This window comes from Ochotona princeps, chromosome 20 (assembly GCF_030435755.1).
Source record: "Ochotona princeps isolate mOchPri1 chromosome 20, mOchPri1.hap1, whole genome shotgun sequence".
NCBI classification, from domain to species: Eukaryota; Metazoa; Chordata; class Mammalia; order Lagomorpha; family Ochotonidae; genus Ochotona; species Ochotona princeps.
Genome location: NC_080851.1, coordinates 20,366,234 through 20,386,208, shown reverse-complemented (window position 1 = coordinate 20,386,208; position 19,975 = coordinate 20,366,234). Strand labels below are relative to the sequence as shown.

Sequence of the window (19,975 nt, the reverse complement as noted above, 5' to 3'; positions counted from 1 at the left end):
GATAGGCCAAGTTCACAAAGAGGCTTAGCATCTAGTCAGTGGGAATTATACACAACTGAACTCTGCCTATGCCATACTTGCCATAAATGTTTGGAAGACAACGCTCAAATCTTTTGAGGGGTTCCCAACTCCCACTACTTTGCACAGAGCAGTTACTCAATGTTTATTGTATTTAAATATTGAATCATGTAAATCCTACATATAGCATTCATAACATATTTATAAGTTATATACATTTATATTTAATTAAGGTATATTTGCATATAATATTAAAATGTTATGTTTAAATAATGGGTGACACCTACTTAATAATTCAAGTACTCATGTTTAAAAAAACATTTCAGGAATGATATCTTGACTGGGTTTAATACTTTCAAATAACTTCTAAGTTTTTTTTAATACAGTCAGATGAGGGAACTTTTTTCTTAGGGTTACACAATAGAAGTGACAAATTCCCATTTAGTAGAATTAAATTTTAGTATCCACAGGCCCTGAGAAGTACTGACCTAATATTGTTTCTCATAAATCTAACGTTCAAGTGCAGATTTCTAAGAGCTATCAGCTATCCCATGGAGGGGGCAGGACTACTAAAATTAAGAACTCATTTCTTAGATTTTTTTCCCCTGAGACTCACTAAGATTTAGGTCTTTAGCACTAAGAATCATGAGTGTGAAAAAAGCACCCAGCACCCAAAAGGCTGACAGTCAAGCGACAGGGATCCAAGACGGCCAACACTTACTCGGTGCCGCTTTCCACCATCTGCGTGAGCAGAGAGATGCCATCCAGGTTTATGAACTCCTGGGCAAAGGTGACGTCCCGGGAGAGGCTGGCCAGGTCCTTCAGGGCTTCCAGCTTGGCATCCATGCTTGATGACTGGATCCGCTCATGGAGCTGCTGAGCGCTTTGAGCCTCACCGGGGGAGAAACAGAGGAAAGAATGTTCAACCAAGGGAGCCACCTCGGCAAAAGCCTGCCGTGTCCCCATGCAATAACAGAGACATGAAAGCAGGACACACGAGGCGCCAGGCCCAGGACAGACAGGCAGGCCAGGAGCAGGTCGCCAATCCCTCAGGGCCACAACCGCCCCTTCTGCAGTGAGCTGTGTGTTTGCAAGAAAGGCGGACGGAACTTCATTGCCTATTCAGTTTGGTCACAGTCTGACTCACAGCTTAGCAGTTTTCATTTTTTACATTTTCTTTCAGATGAATTTAAAGTTTATAATAATTATGTGTAGCAATACAAAGAGTTTCCATACACTCCTCACACCAATTCCTTTGACACCTCATATTAGTGCATTTGTCACAATCAATAAGCCACACTCAATTTCTCCAATTTTTTTAATCCCTCACAATTCTCTCGGCCTCTAGTGCCCAATGGTCTGTATTGAGAGAAGAGTTTTCCTTATATATATATATATATACATATATATTCTTTTTTTTTTAATTTTTAGCTCCCACATATAAGGAAGAACATAGGGTATTCGTCTTTCTGTACCTTACTTATTTCACTCTCCATGAACTCCTCCAGTTCAATTCATTTCACTATAAATGTCAAAATTCATTCTTTATGCCCTAATAATATCCCTCTGTGTGAGTACCACATTTTCTCTGTCCATTCATCTGATGATGTCTACCCTAGCTGATTCCATATTGTGACTATTCAGAATTGTGCTGTTATCAACCTGATAAAGCAGGTATCTCTCTCTCTCTCTCTGACTTTTGAAGATTTATTTATTTTGATTGGAAAGGCAGACATACAGACAGGAAGAGAGACAGAGAGACAGAAAGATCTCTGTCCACTGATTCACTCACCAAGTGGCTGCAATGGCCGGAGCTGAGCCCATCCAAAGTCAGGAGCCAAGATCCTCCTCTGGGTCTCCCACATAGGTGCAGAGTCCCAAGGCCTTGGTCCATTCTCTACTGCCTTCCCAGGCCACAAGCAGGGAGCTGAACGGGGACTGGAGCAGCCGGGACATGAATAGCGCTAATACGGAATTCCTTTACATGCAAGGCAAGAACTGTAGCCACTAGGCTGCCACGCTGGGCCCACAAGAATCTTTCTTAGAAGATTTACTTTCTTCAAAAGGCAGAATTACAGAGAGGCAGACAGAGAGAAAAAGAGATATAATCCATTTGCTGGATCACTTCCCAAATGGTCAAAACACCCTGGATGAGCCAATCCAAAGCAGAAGCTAGGAGTTTCTTCTAGGTATCCTGTGTAGGTCCAGGGTCCCAAGCATTTGAGCCTCCTGCTGCTTTCCCAAGTGTATTAGCAGGGAGCTGGATGGGAAGTAGAACAGCTGGGGCTTGAACTGCCTGTATGGAATGCTGGCACAGCAGTCAGCAGCTTTATCTGCTGTCTTAGAGAACCTGCCCCATTCAGACACCTTTTTGGTATAATGAGCTCATATTCTGGGGTACATACCCAGTGGTGGGATTATTGGATCCTATGGAAGGTCCTTTTCTAGTTTTGAAAGAAACAAGAAACTTTCTTGTTTTTGAGTTTTTTCAGTTGCTGAAATATTTGATAAATAGATAGATCAAGTAGCTTGTGGATATCCTCTCCAATTTTGTTGGATGTCTCTTCCCTCTACCGATTGTTTCCTTTGCTGCGTAGAAGAAGTGTCTGAGTTTGACACAATCCCCTTTGTCTAATTTTGCTTTTACTGCCTGTGATTTTAGGATATGATCCAAAACACATCACCTACACCAATGCCTTAAAGTGTTCCCCCATTGCTTTCTGCCAGCAATTTCATAGCTTCTGGTACTATGTTATATATCTGACCAATCTCGGGTTGATCTTTTGCACACAGCGGGAGGTGGTGATCTAATCCAGTCTTTTACATATATAGGAAGAGTTTTGCCAACACTACTTACTTAATATTAGTTGATGGGTGTCGGGAGAGGAGGGAGCCCACCATTTTGAAGAAGAACAAGAACGCAGGATATTAAAGCCCCAGATACTGAAGAGGCAGTGACAGAACAGAATGGAAAAACAGGGAGAATTTTAAGTTTTAGGGAAAATTATTTTTCAGAAGAGACAAAAGGCTGCTTGCTTGAGTAAATACACAGCACATCCAGCTGTACAGTCAACATTCAGAATAACAACTACGCATGATGTCCAAAAGAAAAGACCGAAACCATCTTTATGGGCTACTAGAAATCAGCACTAACCAGCGATGCCTATAAATTTCAATCCTCAACAAATATGTTTCACATCCAGGGCTACCTACAGCGTGACTTAAAAGCAAAATCATTTTAAAGCTATATTAACAGCCAAGCCTAGATCAGACATCTTTTTAAGGTGTTTTTGCTTGTATTTCACAAGCAGGATGGAGAATGGAAAAATACTAGAAAATCTGAACAGTTGAAAATAAAACTTTCTACATGTATTCACTCAGTCCAGGCTTACCTTTCAATGGAAGCCAGGACTTAGAAAAACAAGACATTAAGTTTCTCTGCCTGCGTTTTTGTTTAATGGAAATCTCTAAGCAACTGCTGCAGGGGTCACTTACAGAGCAGTGAGTGGAGCACTCGGCCAGCATTAGGCTCACCTCTGGTACTGGCTTTCTCCTCTGACATTTGATTTGAGACCAAGGGAAGAACTGGTCTTTAACAACCAAAATGAGGTTATCACTCCTGAACAGAAACTATCAATTAGAAATAACTGGGGAAGTGCACCTTTGGCATTTATAACAGGGCTAGGATTCCAAAGCAGGGGCAGAGACTACACAGAGGTATTCACAAAACTGCTGCAACCCACAGACGGTCCTCAGAATGTACGAGAAAATCTCTTTCGGTGCTGAGAGGAACAGACACATGGACAAGATCCATGCCTTCATAACTTGGCGACAAAGTACTGGGATCTCACATTTTATTACAACCAGAGCCAGCATAACGGCTCAACAGGCTAACCCTCAAATTCCAAGTGCCAACCTCCCATATGAGTACAAGTTTGTGTCCTGGCTGCTCCAGTTCCCACCCAGTGCCCTGACTATAGCCTGGGAAAGCAGAAAAGGATGTCCCAAGTTCTTGGGACCCTGTATCCACACAGGAGAACTTGCAAAAGCTCCTGGCTCCTAGCTTCAGATCAGCTCAATGTCAGCCAGCCACTGTGACCATTTGGGGACTGAACCAGTACATGGAAAATCTTTCTCTCTGTAGATAATGTCTTTCCAATGAAAATGAATAAACACTAATAATAATGATAATAAACCTCAACTAGAGACTTCCACTCTTTAGAAAAGAAGGTATAAGTGGTAGTGGCTGAAATCCCCCCTGCTGATTCACTGGGGCTCAAATACTTTTCAAATCCTTCACACCCTAAAAGGCCATTTTTCCAAAAATCAACAGTGGAAGGATGAGTAAGGATCATGAATTTCTGCTTCAACATTACTCTAAGATATAGAGCATGCTACAAAATCTTCTCATGGATATATGGCATTTCAATGACAATTTCATATTTGGATATGTTTTAAGGGACATTTAAGTGATTATAATATACACCCACAATAGTTAAGCTTGAATTCCTTTGAAAATACTGTTTTCTCCAAATACAAAGTCTTTGTTGCCTATATAGATTATGAAAGTATTCAAAATTATTTCTTTATTATTCTTAGTAAGTTTGGTGAAGTTAATACTAGTTATAAGAATGTCTAAAACTATTCTCCCTCCAATAAAATGGAATATTATTGTTATAAAACATGAAATCATATCTGAATATATACATATGCATCTGGATAAATAAAGGACATCATCTTGAGTGAAAGAAACTGAACACAGAAAGACAAATATTGGATATTTTCCCACATGTGTAGAAGGGAAAAATTTTTTAAATGTATATATTGATTGATTGATTGATTGGAAAGTCATATTTTACAGAGAGAAAGAGGGACATAGAGAAGGATCTTCCATCTGATGGTGCTCTCCTCAAGTGGCTGCAACTGCCAAAGCTGAGTTGATCTGAAGCCAGGAGTCAGAAGCTTCCTTTGGATCTCCCACACAGGTGAAGGGTCCCAAGGCTCTGGGCTGTCTGTGACTGCTTTCCCAGGTCACAAGCAGGGAACGAGATGGGAAGTGGAGCAGCCAGGATACAAACAGGTGCCCAAATGGGATCCTAGCACATGCAAAGTGATGATTTAGCCAAGTAAAGCCAGGTGCTCGATTCCAACTTTTAATGACACCTTATCTTCCTCCACTAGGGCACCATGAGCCCCAGATTGTTTACTCAAAAAGAGAACCTACTAGCTCTTTAAAGTCTGTGCACTTTTCAAGAAGACTAAGGAAACAAATGAAAGTCAATAATGTAGAAGTTAAGTCTACAGAATGCATTATATTCTTCTTTCTATGTTACATATATGCCTTTGATATGTTTCCTACTTAAATAAGTAGGATTTTAAGAAGAAAATACCTTTGATAAGTTATCTACATAAAAGTTATCTACTTTAGACAACACACAATTGAAAAGAACCAGTGTCAAAAGTACTGGAATCCAGAAGGAACAGTACCAAAAATAAAGACTGTATTGTACCAAATACCGAATTCCAGAAACTATTGATATTGAAACTGTTGACATTAGAAATATTAACCCCAGACAGCCACACAGTGGAACAGCAAAGCAAGACCCTAGTTTGCTGGAATTACTTCCACTAGCAGAAAAAGTTTCCCTGGAGCCGTGTCAGAGAGCAGTATGTGAGTTCACAGCTGAACGGCCTGATACGGTCCTACAGAAGCACCAGCTGCAGTGCCCCAGTAGGCATTGGTTTGTGTCCTGGCTGCTTCTCTTCCTTTCCAGCTCCCCGTTTATGGCCTAGGAAAGCAGTTAGGGTGGCTCAAAGGCTTGGGACCCTGTGCCCTCGTGCAAGACCTAGAAGAAGCTCTTGGCTTTGGATCAGTTCAGCTCCAGCTGCTGCAGTTGCAGCCAGTTGGGGAGTGAAGCAGCACATGAAAGATCTTTCTGTCTCTCCTCTCTGTAAATCTGCCTTTCTAATAAAAATAAATAAATCTTTTTTTTTTTTTTAAAGATTTATTCACTCTATTACAGTCAGATATACAGAGAGGAGGAGAGACAGAGAGAGGAAGATCTTCCATCCGATGATTCACTCCCCAAGTGAGCCGCAACGGCCGGTGCGTGCCAATCCGAAGCTGGGAACCAGGAACCTCTTCCAGGTCTCCCATGCGGGTGCAGGGTCCCAAGTCCTTGGGCCGTCCTCGACTGCCCTCCCAGGCCAAAAGCAGGGAGCTGGATGGGAAGTGGAGCTGCCGGGATTAGAACCGGCGCCCATATGGGATCCCGAGGTGTTCAAGGCGAGGACTCTAGCCGTTAGGCCACGCTGCCGGGCCCTAAAAATAAATAAATCTTAACAGGGGGGGTGGGGGGGGGGACACAGAATTCTCCACCTGCTCCAGCACCAGCCCCTATGCCTGAGAAATGTGTCCTGTTTTTATGGTTCTGTTCTTCCCTTGGGTCCCATCACCTAAGGAAGCAGCTTTTCCTAAAATGGGATTACAGATCCCCAGAGCTCACAGCCTGACTTCTCTTCAGGTGGGCAGGAACTCTCATCGTGGTGATGACCAGGGAAAGGTGTTCGACAAATATGATCCTGGACATGACCTCCCATCAAAAGACTATGTCAAACTTCCAAGATACCATTAATGCAGTATTTTTCCAGTGGGAACTGGGACAGAAGAATAAGTATTGTCACTATTTTCTCAATGTCTAAAGAATCTAGGTGTAACAGTGTCTAGATTTTATTATACAAAAAATAAATAAAATTATTAAATTTTAAATAAAATTATTAAAAGGTTGGATTTTGTAAGGAAATTCCACTTTTTGGATATCGGTTACTACAGGTCACTTGGCATACCATTTTACTTCTTATTTGACTCTATGCCTGTCTTTGCAATTCTACATTGGATCTAAGAAATATTTCCAGAAAGCTTATTCCAACCCAGGCACAATCCCATATATCAGAGAAACAGGGACAAATAAGACAGGTAATGTTCTCGCCCTCCTGGAGGTTTCATACCTTAGGGTGGGAAAAGGATAATTTTTAAAAAATGAAAAATTAGATATAGCCTATTACATGTTACAGCAAAACCCAAACCAGTCAGAAGCGACGGAGGGACTGCTGGCTTCTCTAGATGGCGTGGTGTGCAGGGACAAGCAGATGAAGCCAGCAACATCCACAGAGCAATGAGACTGCCCAGAAGGGTGGGGAACAGTCTGGGCAGCAAAACACATCTGGGATGCCTGGAGGGACACAGCAGGGCAGCCCCAATGGGTAGGTGGGGAGGAAGAGCAGGAGCAAGAGAGGGTAGGAACCTAACAAGGCTGGGGCAGGGCACTGGTGGGCGGCACAGCTGGAGGGCTCCTGGGAGGTGACGTGCTTCCTTGAAGGACACATTTCAGTGTCTGAGACAGAAATACTGCCTCTGTAGAGCCATGGTCTAAGGGCACAAGCTCCTGTTCCAAACTAGGACAGTGGTGGGATACAATGTTCCATGAAGTGAAGTAGTACACATAATTAAAAATAAAACTCTCAAGGGAATGTGAGACAACACAGCCACATCCTCATGACAAGGGAGTTAAAAGTCATGTCCAGGAGGCAACCATATTTTATTGTATGTGAGAGTAGAGGTAGATCTTTTTTCCAGAATATAAACCCAAGGCGGACAGGCAGACTACTCATCACCATATTTCTAGAACCTAAAACCAGACCTGGCAATTACCAAGATTTGAACAAGTATTTCACTAAATGACTGAACAAACGGGCATACATGTCCATGGATGTATAGATATTTGCATATAACTGACAAAAGAAAATGTATCAAGTTACAACCTGCAGTGATTGACAAATTCTAAGAGTCTACATCATTTTAATGGCAGCAAGATTCAAGTTTTTAACTTTCTATAATGTTTCTGTACTACATAGTACCCACCTTACCAAGAAATAAGAGCCTTAGTCCTGATTTTTTTTTTTCAAGCAATCAGGACAAAAGAAAAAAAAAATCCAATTGTGTGGGTAATTGTATCAGATAGTAGGTTTTATTTTCTGGTGTTGTTTTAAGGAGAGATAAAAATTCGACTGCGGGTCACCTGAGCAGCTGGAGCTGGCTGTCTTGTGTCCTGCACAGGGAAGGGTTCCAGACTGAGACGAGAGGGAAACTGCCACGAGGGAGCAGAGACTAGCCCAAACAGGACTTCTGTGTGTGCAGTATTTGCCATCACTATTCTTAAAGGTTCCAGTAAAAATCACGCCCATTCAGCTTCTAACATTACTATGAGTCCACGAGGCCAAATCCAAAGGCGTCTAGCAAGTCCTTAGGTTCACAATTTCGAATAAGCACTCCACATGGTCCAGCAAGCCACCCATACTGCCCCAGGCCATTTCTTATGTCCCCCTCAACCTGACTGCTTTGTTCTCTCTTTTCTTCTTAAACCTTCCTTGCCCCTACCTTGCTTGCACTGGGGATCCTTTCTCCTCTACTGAGGACATCAAAGTCAACAGCCAGGACTTCTTGCATCTTTCTACTTCTAAGAGTACCATCTGGGCATCCTCTCCTCAACCTCACCCTTCACACTCTGCTTCCTCCTGATCCTGTGCACACAGCCTGGAAAGGGTTTTCTATCAGAAATGCATCAATCCTACCTTCTCCTCCTCTCTTCTCAAGTGCTTTCCTTCAACATCATCCCCTTTCTTCTGCATCACTGGGTTTTCTCTACGGTGGACCATTATTAGTTGCCAAGGTCTCCCATATATTGCATCTCAATAAACAAACAGAAAGGTAGAAATATCCACTGACTCATTCTCCAACCACCCCTCATGTCACTGCCCCCATTCTTAGCCAAATTTCTGGAAAAGAGGATGGCTCCAAAGTCGCTGCCTCCCTGCTAGCTCCCATCTGTCACAGCCTCCGTGCCCAGCCCAAGAAGGCAGGTATCTCCAAGGTGCTAGCAATTCCTCCAGGAGCCTCCTTTTCATCCAAGCTCTGGACTGGGCCCTCTCTTACCTTTCGTTCCAATAACTCCTCCCCCCAACAGCTTTAAATGCCATTCACTGGAGGTTTCTTGGCCCACCTGTAGTGTATCCAACAGAACACACATGCCAACCTCCTGGTTAAGTCCTCATGGACACACAATGTGCATCTCAAACTCTTCCTACTCACCCAAAACCTTCTGTGCTAGAAAACAGCACACTTTTTATTTGACCAAAACACTGGGAGTATCCTGGCAGCTGTCCCCCAGGAGCCTGACACCAGGGAGCCTTGGGATTGATGCTCCAAAAACTTCTTCCACCCCTCTCTATCCTGCAAATGGAGAAGGGCTCTTGAAAATCTCATGGTTTAAAATACTGAAACGTGCTTAGCACAGCTCATTATGCTTCAACTCTTGTATACAACAGTGACTTTATATTTATTTGTATATTTATTTTATGATAATATTTATTTGTATATTTATTTTATGAGAATAGAATATATATAGTAAGAATTTGGAGACATGATAAAAATAAAAGGGAAGTTAGGCCACAGTTAACATTCTCTTGTTAACAGTTAACATATCCCTTAAAAAAAAACCAGCTTAATTCGTTTATGGGCTCCTTTCTACATACATTGTTTCCATCCACGATGTTGTGCAACCTACTTTAGGGATACCTCTGCGGAAGCACATGCCACACCTGTACTACCTGTTGCATCATGGTCTAAAGCATGTCGCATTCAACCGGTTCAACCCAGTAGCAGGTTTCCAGTCTTTTAATCACTAGAAACAATGATGCACGTGGCTATGCTTAGGAGGTCACGTGGTGTATGCTTAGGAGGTCACATGCTTTGTTTTGGCATACGACTGGCAACACTTTTGTGACTCTGTTGACTGAATAAATCCCCAGCAGTACAACTGTGAAAACAAAGTTGTATGTGATTTTTAATGTAGATGGACACAGCTAAATTGTCCTTCAGAGAGAGATGGAAGTGTGGTACAGTAGGGCTGCACTGTGAATGCCAGTTCATGTCCTAGCTACTCCTGACCCAACTCCCTGTTAATGTGCCTGAAAAAGCAGCAGCAGACAGCTCAGTTGCTTGGGTCACTGCTACCCAGGTAGGAGACACAGATGCAGCTTGTGCCTTCAGTCTGATCTAGACAGGCCATTGAGGCTATTTGGGAGTGAACCAATGACTGGAAGATCTGTATCTCTATAATTTTGCCTTTCAAATAAATAGCTAAAAATTGTCCTGCACAGAACTACCAGCCCAGCTTTCCTCCTACTAATAAGGGTTAGCAGAGAGACTTGTCTCTTTGGAGACAGACTGGGTTTCTTCTCTCAGCTACATAGTGACTATCCTTTGTTTTCCTTTGTTTATGCCTATTGGGCACATGTCATTTGGGGGGATTTCATTATCTACCCCTGCGGTTTTGTAATTAATGAAGTAGCTCTCTTTTATGGAAACTTTCAATGTTTTATGCTAAAGATCTATGTTTGGCTTTGTTCCTGGAATTCTTTCCAAACATAAAGCTTTTAGGGAGGTTTTCTGTTTTTTTTTTTTTTTTTTTTTTTTTTTTTTTTGATAGTCCTATTGCTGCATCTTGTCCTCTATAGTTTCCAGAATTTGTGTGCCACATAGAGAGGTTCTGCCCAACTCAGAAAAATAATACATTCACTATAAAGAGAAATTACAACAACAACAAAAAAATGGTATGACAGTCCAAACTTCTAATGGGAGCAGCAGCCAAAACTGATTTTGAAATATGCTGCATGCAATGTGTGATTGTAAAGTTGATTTCCAAAGTGATTCTTACAATGACAGGGAGAGAGAGACATCACTCAGCTGTACCCTCTCAAGTTCCCCAAGCTTTATGCTGAAGCTGACACACTTGTGCACATATCCCATGCACCTGCTTCTGAAGGCTGCTTTTGTGATAATGTGGGACAGACTAGAGGTGCAACACTGGAAAAACACATACCTAACATGATCTCTAGATAGACTAAAGATGGAAATGATACAGCAGAGGACTTTTAGCCAAGTGCAAAGAGAAAACCAATGCAGGCTCTTTGTTTAGATCATCTCAGAACAATATTCTGCTTCATTGGAAACAATTCACAAAGAATAGCTCTGTGATAAAGGAAAACAGAAAAAAAGATTTTCAATCACCAAAATGACCATATTTGACCTAGAGGGAGGTAGACTCAACACGCTAAACAATATTTAAAATGGGAGTGTGTGCATGTGTGTGTGTGCATCTCCATGTATATACATTTGGCAAGTGTGAGCTATTATTTGGCTGTGCCGAGAATTCAGCTGAGATAGAAGAGGCATTTAAAGCTTTTCTAACACCAGCTGCTGAGTTCTTCATACTTAAACACTTCTAGACAGATTTGATAAAAACACAATTTTACAGCATTTACAAACTTTTTTTCAGTTAAACATAAATTAGAAAAAAAAATTTTAAATCAACTAGTAACAATCTACTAGTAGCAAATGGAGACTGAAGATTCTAAAAAACTGGTTTATAGAGTACATCTAAATGCCAATCCTTGTTGCTTCAGACAAATCACGAAATGGCAACTTACAATTCAGATTCCTGAGCCCCATTCCCAGACTCTCTCTAATGGTATTTTTTTTTAAGATTTTTTTATTATTATTGGAAAGCCGGATATAGAGAGAGGAGGAGAGACAGAGAGGAAGATCTTCCATCCGATGTTTCACTCCCCAAGTGAGCCGCAACGGGCCGATACGCGCCAATCCGATGCTGGGAACCAGGAACCTCTTCCGGGTCTCCCACGTGGGTGCAGGGTCCCAAGGCTTTGGGCCGTCCTCGACTGCTTTCCCAGGCCACAAGCAGGGAGCTGGATGGGAAGTGGAGCTGCCAGGATTAGAACTGGCGCCCATATGGGATCCCGGGGGTTTCAAGGCGAGGACTTTACCCGCTAGGCCACGCCGCCGGGCCCCTCTAATGGTATTTTAAACATCCATAACTGATATATATTTGAGGCCACTGCAGTACAAAAGGTAAATGAATGTCTCGCAGACAGGCACTCTGTTATGTCACTGCCTCTATACTGGTTTTCAGATATTTGCAATCATTGAGTTGAGGATGCAAGGAAACGCTCCTGAGGAACACGGATTCCAAGGCCCCTTGTAGCAGTAAACATCCTAGGGTGTCAGCACACTGGAAAACTTCATTCGGCCCAACACCTAATCTTCTTTCAAACAGTGACTCGGATGATGGAAATCCAGTTCATGAACTCAAGACAATTCAAAAAGAGGCCTCCTTCCTTGGCTGAGAGAAAGCTGGGTTTTATAAAACGCTCAACCTTCTTGAATGTAAGATGCAATAAAAGACAGGGTGTGCTCCTTCTTGCCACCAGGCAGACGAGGACTTGGAGCAGTTTAAATAAAATGACAAGACCAAATCAAGCATTCGTTTCCCCAGATCAAATTAACATCATTTATATTAGAGCAAGTCAGAAGATCATTGGGAAGCCAGACAAAAAAACATCTTGGCTCATCATGTAGCCTTGAAAAATGAGCTGGGACTTCAACTGCCGCTAAGTGACAAAGAGGGCAACATAATACAGCTTAGCCAACCAACAGCCCCAGCTATATAGCCTGTTGCTCAGCACCGTGCTGAAGTTCAAGATGTTGTTGGGCAAGATGTGAAAGCGTTTTAAGCCTCACTCATGTAATTTTCAACAAGAAGCTTTTGTGGTAGATAGAGTACCCACAGTTTAATTTTTACCAGATGCTTTTCCCAATTTTTATATTTATTTTTAGCCCACCACATGGCTTCAGTAAAAACTGAAAATGATAGTCAGACACAGTTTTCATCACATATGCAGAGTGAAAATAGTAACACTTGGTGTATTTTGTGCAGATTATTTTAGAAGATAGCAGGAAAAGGCACTGTGAAATAATAGAGCGGAAATATGCTAACGTTACTCTCCAAGATACCTAGAAGCAAGGAAGCAACAGCAAGATCAACAACACAACCAGCCTGCCGTAATGCAGGTGCACTGGGTCACCTTATTCCACAGATTGGCTCCAAAAGACTTCAAAGTGCTTTCTTGAGCATCAGTCAAGGAAGCAGCACCGGCAGCCCAAAGCACCTGAACTGTGTTCTTAGGAATGCCAGAATGATCCAGCAAAGCTAGAAAATGCTCAGTATCTCTCTGTCTCTCTGTCTCTCTCTCTCTCAAACACACACACACACACAGAGGAAAGTAATAGGCTACTATTGGTTGATTTGTTTTGCTTATCATCTGAATGCATCCTAAAGGCAAAGGTGAAATGCCAGGGCAGTGGGTAAAACCAGAGAGTCCAGCTGAGCTTTTCCTCCAACAACAGGAGACGTGTTAATCTGACCCCAGGAACCTTCAAGGCTTCCTGACTGGTGTCCTTGCCTTTCACCTGGAGTAGAGCCTTCCTCCCTCTGTAGGGCGGGCCCTTCCTGCTAATCTAGAACCTGCATGGGAGGGAGGCCTTTCCATTTTGCACTGAAGTCACCCTCAAAAATTGATTTCCCATAAATTGATCAAGGGAATCATCATAATCACATGGAGTGGAACTAGAGGAAGAAGACGACACTGGGCTGCAATAAAATAGAACCAACTTACTGGAGATGTGGTTAATCGAAGGATCGTGCCATTCTTTATTTCATTGCGATTCTGGAAAAGAAAAAAAGAAAGTCTTTGTAAGAGCTTGATAAGGAATCAGAGCTTCGTAAGGAAAAGGACAGATGCAAAGATCATCTGGTATTGAGTCCATCTAATGAGCATTCTTCTGATTCATTTTATTCTCACTTGATTAACTGTTCATGTATTTCAACGAAGAATTTTCAGCTGGGTCCCAGATGTAACAACTAAGAGTCACAGGCAACATTCAGCACAGAGGAAGTGAATATAAATCCAAAGTATAGGCATGTGAGGGCCAGAAAGAGAAAACAAAAGCAGCAATTACAAAAGGCTACAAAGGGAGTAGGATCTAGCAATTCTACCTCTGCATATACATATATATCCAATTCACGTACATATGAAAACATGTCTCTACACGAAAGCTTGAGCCTAATATTCAGAGCAATGTTACTCATAACAGTCAAAAAGCGCACACAACTCATATGCCTTTCACTCGATGGGTGGATAAGCCAAAGGTGGCATATCAATCAAAGGCAACTGACAAGCTCATAAAAGTGAATGCATCTACAGTAGCATTGGTTGCTTCAAGAAGTTTTTTTTAATTCATTTCTTTAGCGACGCATAGGTCATTTTGCAGCATATTATTTAACTTTCTGTTGTAAGTTTTCTGTCCTTCATTCTGTTGTCAACATGGCTGTATTTAAAGGGATGGATGTAGAGTAACTGTATAATAGAGACTATCACATCCAGATGTGAGGACGCTTCCAAACCAAAGATGAACTCCCAGTGAAATTGTTAAATGAATCTTGACAATGGGATGTTGGACTCTGCCATCATTCATACCTACAATGTCAGGAAACACTTAAATGGCAGGATGATGGACTTATGAATGTTCATGAAGGACTATGCATTGTGATAATAGAGGCGAAGTCAGTGGGGCTGGGGGGAGGGAATAGGGATGGGGAGAAGAGAAATCCCAGAACTCACGGAACTGTATCATAAAATAATAACAATCATTTTAAAAAGTGAATATATCATTTTGATACAGGATACAATATGGATTAACCTTGAAAACAATATACTAAGTGAAAAAAGCCAAAAACAACATATTTTATTAGTCTACTTGTATGACAGTCCCAGAATAGACAATTCCATGGAGGAGATTAGTGACTGCCAGGGCTGGATAGACAAGAACAGGGAGTGACTGCTAATAGAGCTTCTATTTGTGGTGATACAAACGTTCTACAATTAATTGCTGTGACAGTTATACAATCCATGAAGATAAGAGGGTACACTTTCAACAGTTTGTGAAAAAGTATAATCAAAAATAACTTTACTTTGGTGTATAACATTTTGAACTCCACACATACCATTTTTAAAACACGTTCTTTCCACAAATTTATTGAAGACCCCTCAGACACATGGATTTCAAAATTCTTTTGCACCCAGATCCAGTCATCCTTCAATTCAATTTCCATGAAGCTTTTAAAGTGCCCTGCACTAAAGCCCACCAAATTAAATTGGTGATATTTTTGGTAGGTGAACTCTAACTCAATAGAGCTGGTTTTTTGGTCTTTTGTTTGTTTTTTTCCTTAAGGTTATTAAAGACCTCAGAACAAACAGCATACATGAGCAGATCTCTAATCAGTTTGCCATCACCACGCAGGTGTATCCCAGGCTGTCACTAAGCATCTAGGACACTGAAGGTAGAATTTCACACGCAGTTTTACTTCCTTCCACCAGAGTATGCACCATGCTCAGTTTCCAGGCCACAGCCTTGTAAGATTCACTGTGGCTGCCTACCCCATCCTGCATCCTTGATGCTAAACCAGGGTGTGGCAGGCACACTGGGGTGAGGTAGTGGGAGAGTTCCTAAGGAGATACCAGGCATAGGGGTGGTTTCCTCCCTCAGCTGATGCTGACCAGTTACTGGACAATGAATTCTCTAAAATAACTACCAAAAAAGAGACTGGCTTCAGGTCAGTAATTCCTCCCAAAGGAAAGTGGATCTGAATACCTCACACCAAGGATAGGGCAGCCTGAAAGCCCAGCACTGCTAGATACGAACCCCAAATGAGCAATTCAGCAATCCAGTGTCCCTGGATGACTTGGGCCAGTGCCTGATTACCAAAAATATGCCAGTGTGTGCTGAAGGGCCACTTGGCAGGCAGGCTCAGATACAGGATAAATCCAAGTCATTTTCAAACTCTCACTCCAACTATTAAGTTCTAGCATCCTATGGCAACTGAAGGAAGAAGACACCAAATACTACAGAGTTCTAAGGAAACCAAACATACTACACTTGCCTCTGCTCAGCTTCTAAAGGAATTCAAAGAATCAGGCTCAGAGGACAGAGAACTCATATCCCCCCCTGCATGAGTGACTGTGGAGAACAAAGTTTACAGTGGAAACCAGCAGCGATGCGTGCGAACCTTCAAATCAAGCAGACCTGTTCTGGTAAGACCAAAGGTACCAAGGCAGATTTCTTTTCAAGAGGACAAAGGGGGGGAGGGGGGTCCGGTGCAGTGTCCTAGTGGCTAAAGCCTTCGCCTTGAACACGCCGGGATCCCATATGAGTGCCGGTTGTTATCCCGGTGGCCCCGCTTCCCATCCAGCTCCCTGCTTGTGGCCCAAAGCCTTGGGAACCTGAACCTGCGTAGGAGACATGGAAGAGGCTCGGGGCTCCTGGCTTCAGATCAGCTCAGCTATGGCCATTGTGACCACTTGGGGAGTGAATCAATGGACGGAAGATCTTCCTCTGTCTCTCCTCCACTCTGTACATCTGACTTTCCAATATAAATAAATAAATCTTAAAAAAAAAAAGAGAGAGCAAAGGGGTAAATTAAACCTCTCAAATTTTCTAATCAGATAGTGAAGGACAGAATTAATGTCTCCTCGTGCAGATCCGAACAGGCATTCTTAACAGTAGTGATAAATTTACACTTATTAAAATGCATAAGACCAAGAGCTTGAAGTCTTCATGATTATTTAACCATAATAATAACTCTGCCCATTTTAAAGATAAGAAATTGTGAGAGGTATTATGGTGTGATAGCTTAAGTACCGCTTGGAACACCCCATCTCTTAGGCTTGAGCCTAGCTCCGCTCTGATTCCAGCTTCCTGTACATTGTGCTCTCAAAACACAGCAGGTGAGGCCTCAGGGCTTGAGCTGCTGCCATCCATCCACAGGGCAGATCTGGAGGAAGGACTAGGCTCCTTGGGTGCAGCCTCACTGGCCTTGGCTTTGTGGACATCTCTCTCTCTCCCTCCCCACCTCCATCTTGCCCTGCTTCTTTCCCTTTCTCTCAAATTCACTTTAAAGTTAAGAAATGAAAGTCATGGAGCAGTTATTTGCCCAACCTCATGGGCAAGAATGGGAGGACTCAAACCCATGCCGCGTCATACCAGAGGTGTATTCTAATCTGCCTGGAGGAGGTAAAAAAACAAACAAACAAACAAAAAACACTCAGAACTTCTATTTATCCTTAAAGGGCTGAGTGCAGCAGACATCCTGCAAAGAATAAAGAGGAATATAGAGAAATGCTCCGCAGAGACTCAGGGCTTTCTTGTGAAGCCCAGACCACCAGAGGTGGTGGGTGGGAGCAGAAATCTGACGAAATCCACCAAGATTGTATATGAACTCCTGCTATACTGACCCTTTCCTTTCTGGAATCGAAGCAAGAAAACTCTGGAGAAATGGATCTAAGGGTTGTCTGTTGGCTTAAAAAAAAAAGGCAGGATTAAAACCAGTGACAGGCTGTGCCAGCTTCAAATTCCTGCTCTGCCTCTCACCGGCTGTGTGGACTCATAGCAAGCTACTTAACCGCCCTCACTTAGGTTTTGTCTTCCCTAAAATGGGCAGAACCATGCATTGCTTAGGAAGCTATGCAGCAAGAGGTGACAGATGAGCAGTGCCTGGCCTAGAACTGGACAAAGAATGGAGGCAAATCTTGTTGTTCCAGAGGAGATGGCACCCATCACTTCTGCCTGCGCCTCATCAGTCAACAGTTCATTTACCTCTTGTTCTTCCTCCCATTTAATCAGTGTCCTGTTTTTCACAATATATGGAGATACATAGAAGGATCACTTACAGCTCAGGGAAAACTTCAAGGTCACAACTGAAGGTGGATCGAACTCCGAAAGAATGCCTATGACTATTTTTATCAGGCAAACCAACACATTGCACCTCTTTCACCATGTGACATCTGATGACACCTTCACTCCCTAAGAAATGTAAACTTCATTAACAAAAGAACAGGCTTCTTACTGTTGTGATTTCAGAAATTCCATCCAGGCAGGGTGCTGCCTCCCGCATGAGCAATGCTCCACCTGTTTCCCTTCCTAGCCAGGGAACCTGGCACCAGTGGCATGACCGCCCTATTTCCTAACTCCCTCACATGGAAAACAAAAAAAAAAACTGCCTATTTTTAAGGTCATTCTGAGGACGAAAGAATCCATTTAAAGTGCTTAGAACAGAATCAGGCACATTGTAAATGCTCAAGAAAAAAAAATCAGCTGTCTATTGTTAAGTACAAAAACAACATTCAAGTGCCTGCTGCTGCAGTGTCTGTGTTCAGCCGCTAGTCCCTGAAGGTAATCCAACAAATGAAAGTAATAATGTTGTCCATGTTACTCTATGGCCCTAGCACAATACAAATCAGCAAAGAAATGCTTCTTGAAGCAGATCAGGAGGGCTCCAGAGGAGCCCTGCCTTACAGCCTTGTGCACACCAGAAGGTCCCTGCTTACTCTCTCATCTGTCCCAGTTGGTCCTTTACCAGGTGTTTCACAGACCCGTTCCTATAAGCCGTCAACACATTCTCTCTCTCTCCTCTCTCTCCTCACTCTCTCTCTCTCTCTCCACCCCATTATCTGGCCATGTGTGTGTGTGTGTATGTGTATATGTGTGTGATTTACTTACTTATCACAACTGCAGTAGCTTATCACTACCGTATCACTCCCATCTAGAGCAGAGAACTTGTATAAGACATGGTCATCACTCAACACACATTTTTTTAAAGATTTGTTTATTTTTATTGGAAAGGCACATATACAGAGAGGAGGAGAGACAGAGAGGAAGATCTTCCATCCATTGACTCACTCCCTAAGCGGTCACAACAGCCAGAGCTGAGTCTATCCGAAGCCAGGAGCCCAAGCCTCTTCTGGGTCTCCCACACAGGTTCAGGGTCCCAAGGCTTTGGGCCGTCCTCGACTGCTTTCCCAGGCCACAAACAGGGAGCTGGATGGGAAGTGAGGCCGCCGGGATAAGAACCAGTGCCCATGTGGGAAACTGGCACATTCAAGGAGATGAGTTTAGCTGCTAGGTTATTGCGCCAGGCCCTCAACACACAATTATTAAATAACCAGGTGAACCTACTGTATGACTGGGACAGATTAAAAACACAGTGTCCCTCCCGTCCTCTGGGATGTGGAAGAGTAAGAAACTGAAACTGACAAGTGATGACTCTATCTACTTCAGTGGCGGGCAAAGCCTACAGTGACAGTGACACTGCATCTGCACGAGATGTGATAGGCACGGGAGGGACGTGCAAGGAAGGCTTTTAGCAGTGCTAACACTGAAGACCCTCTGAGCATTAGCAGGGCTTCCCAGGAGAGGAGACATTACATCTCAAAGCTGTGTGACATGAAACAAGCAGACATCCTTGGGAACACAGGCAAGTCCTGTGAGGCCTTGGAGCCTGAGATGGGAGAACAATGGGAATCCCCACAGCAGAGAAGCCTTTCCAAAGCGGGGAGGGGCGGGAACAAGGGGGCGACACTGCAGCTCAGATTCCGTTTTCTGCTAGTGTATATCCTGTCTCCGGGAGAGCCAGTCTGTTGATACGGTAGCCACGAATGTCTACAGACAACAAGGAGAATAGGCGAAGCTCAGGCTTTGGAAATGAGCAGAACACACCAGTGGAAAAGAAAACTCACACCCTCGGGGCTAAGACCAGGCACCGTCCAGCACACTGCCCGCCATGACAAGCTCCGAGAGCCCAGCTCTCACTATCTACAAGAAATGCACTGAGTGCTCTTCTTTCTTCGTTAGCACGACTTCGTTCTTCCAGGAGCCTCCTGCCAAGGTCAATGGCACAGAGGCCCACTACAGGGCCTTCCTGAAAGACCCAGACACCCGTAAGCAGAAAACACCAACCTTCAACCTGAGACTCACTGAACCTAAGGTCTCTAAACTCGCAGCTGTTTTCACCAATCATGGACCCGTGCTTTGTGACCCATTCCCACTTTGAAAGGCCAGCCTAAATCACACTTCTGAGGCTCAATGAATTCAGACCTCACCTTTCTAAAATGATCTTTGTTGTTTTCTTCCATTGGTTGGTATTTCAAA

General features: G+C 43.0%; 1 protein-coding gene across 5 annotated transcripts in view; it reads right to left on the bottom strand.

Annotated features, from left to right (window-relative positions):
• Positions 1-19,975, bottom strand: part of ELMO1 (engulfment and cell motility 1) — a 497,188-nt gene that overhangs the window by 330,318 nt on the left and 146,895 nt on the right. For all 5 annotated transcript variants that reach the window (XM_058677989.1, XM_058677988.1, XM_058677992.1 and 2 more), the window contains 2 exons: positions 13,609-13,659; positions 740-909 (listed from right to left, as the gene is read on the bottom strand). In XM_058677989.1, the coding sequence (XP_058533972.1) occupies positions 740-909; positions 13,609-13,659 (221 nt within the window). The remainder of the gene's footprint in view (positions 1-739; positions 910-13,608; positions 13,660-19,975) is intronic.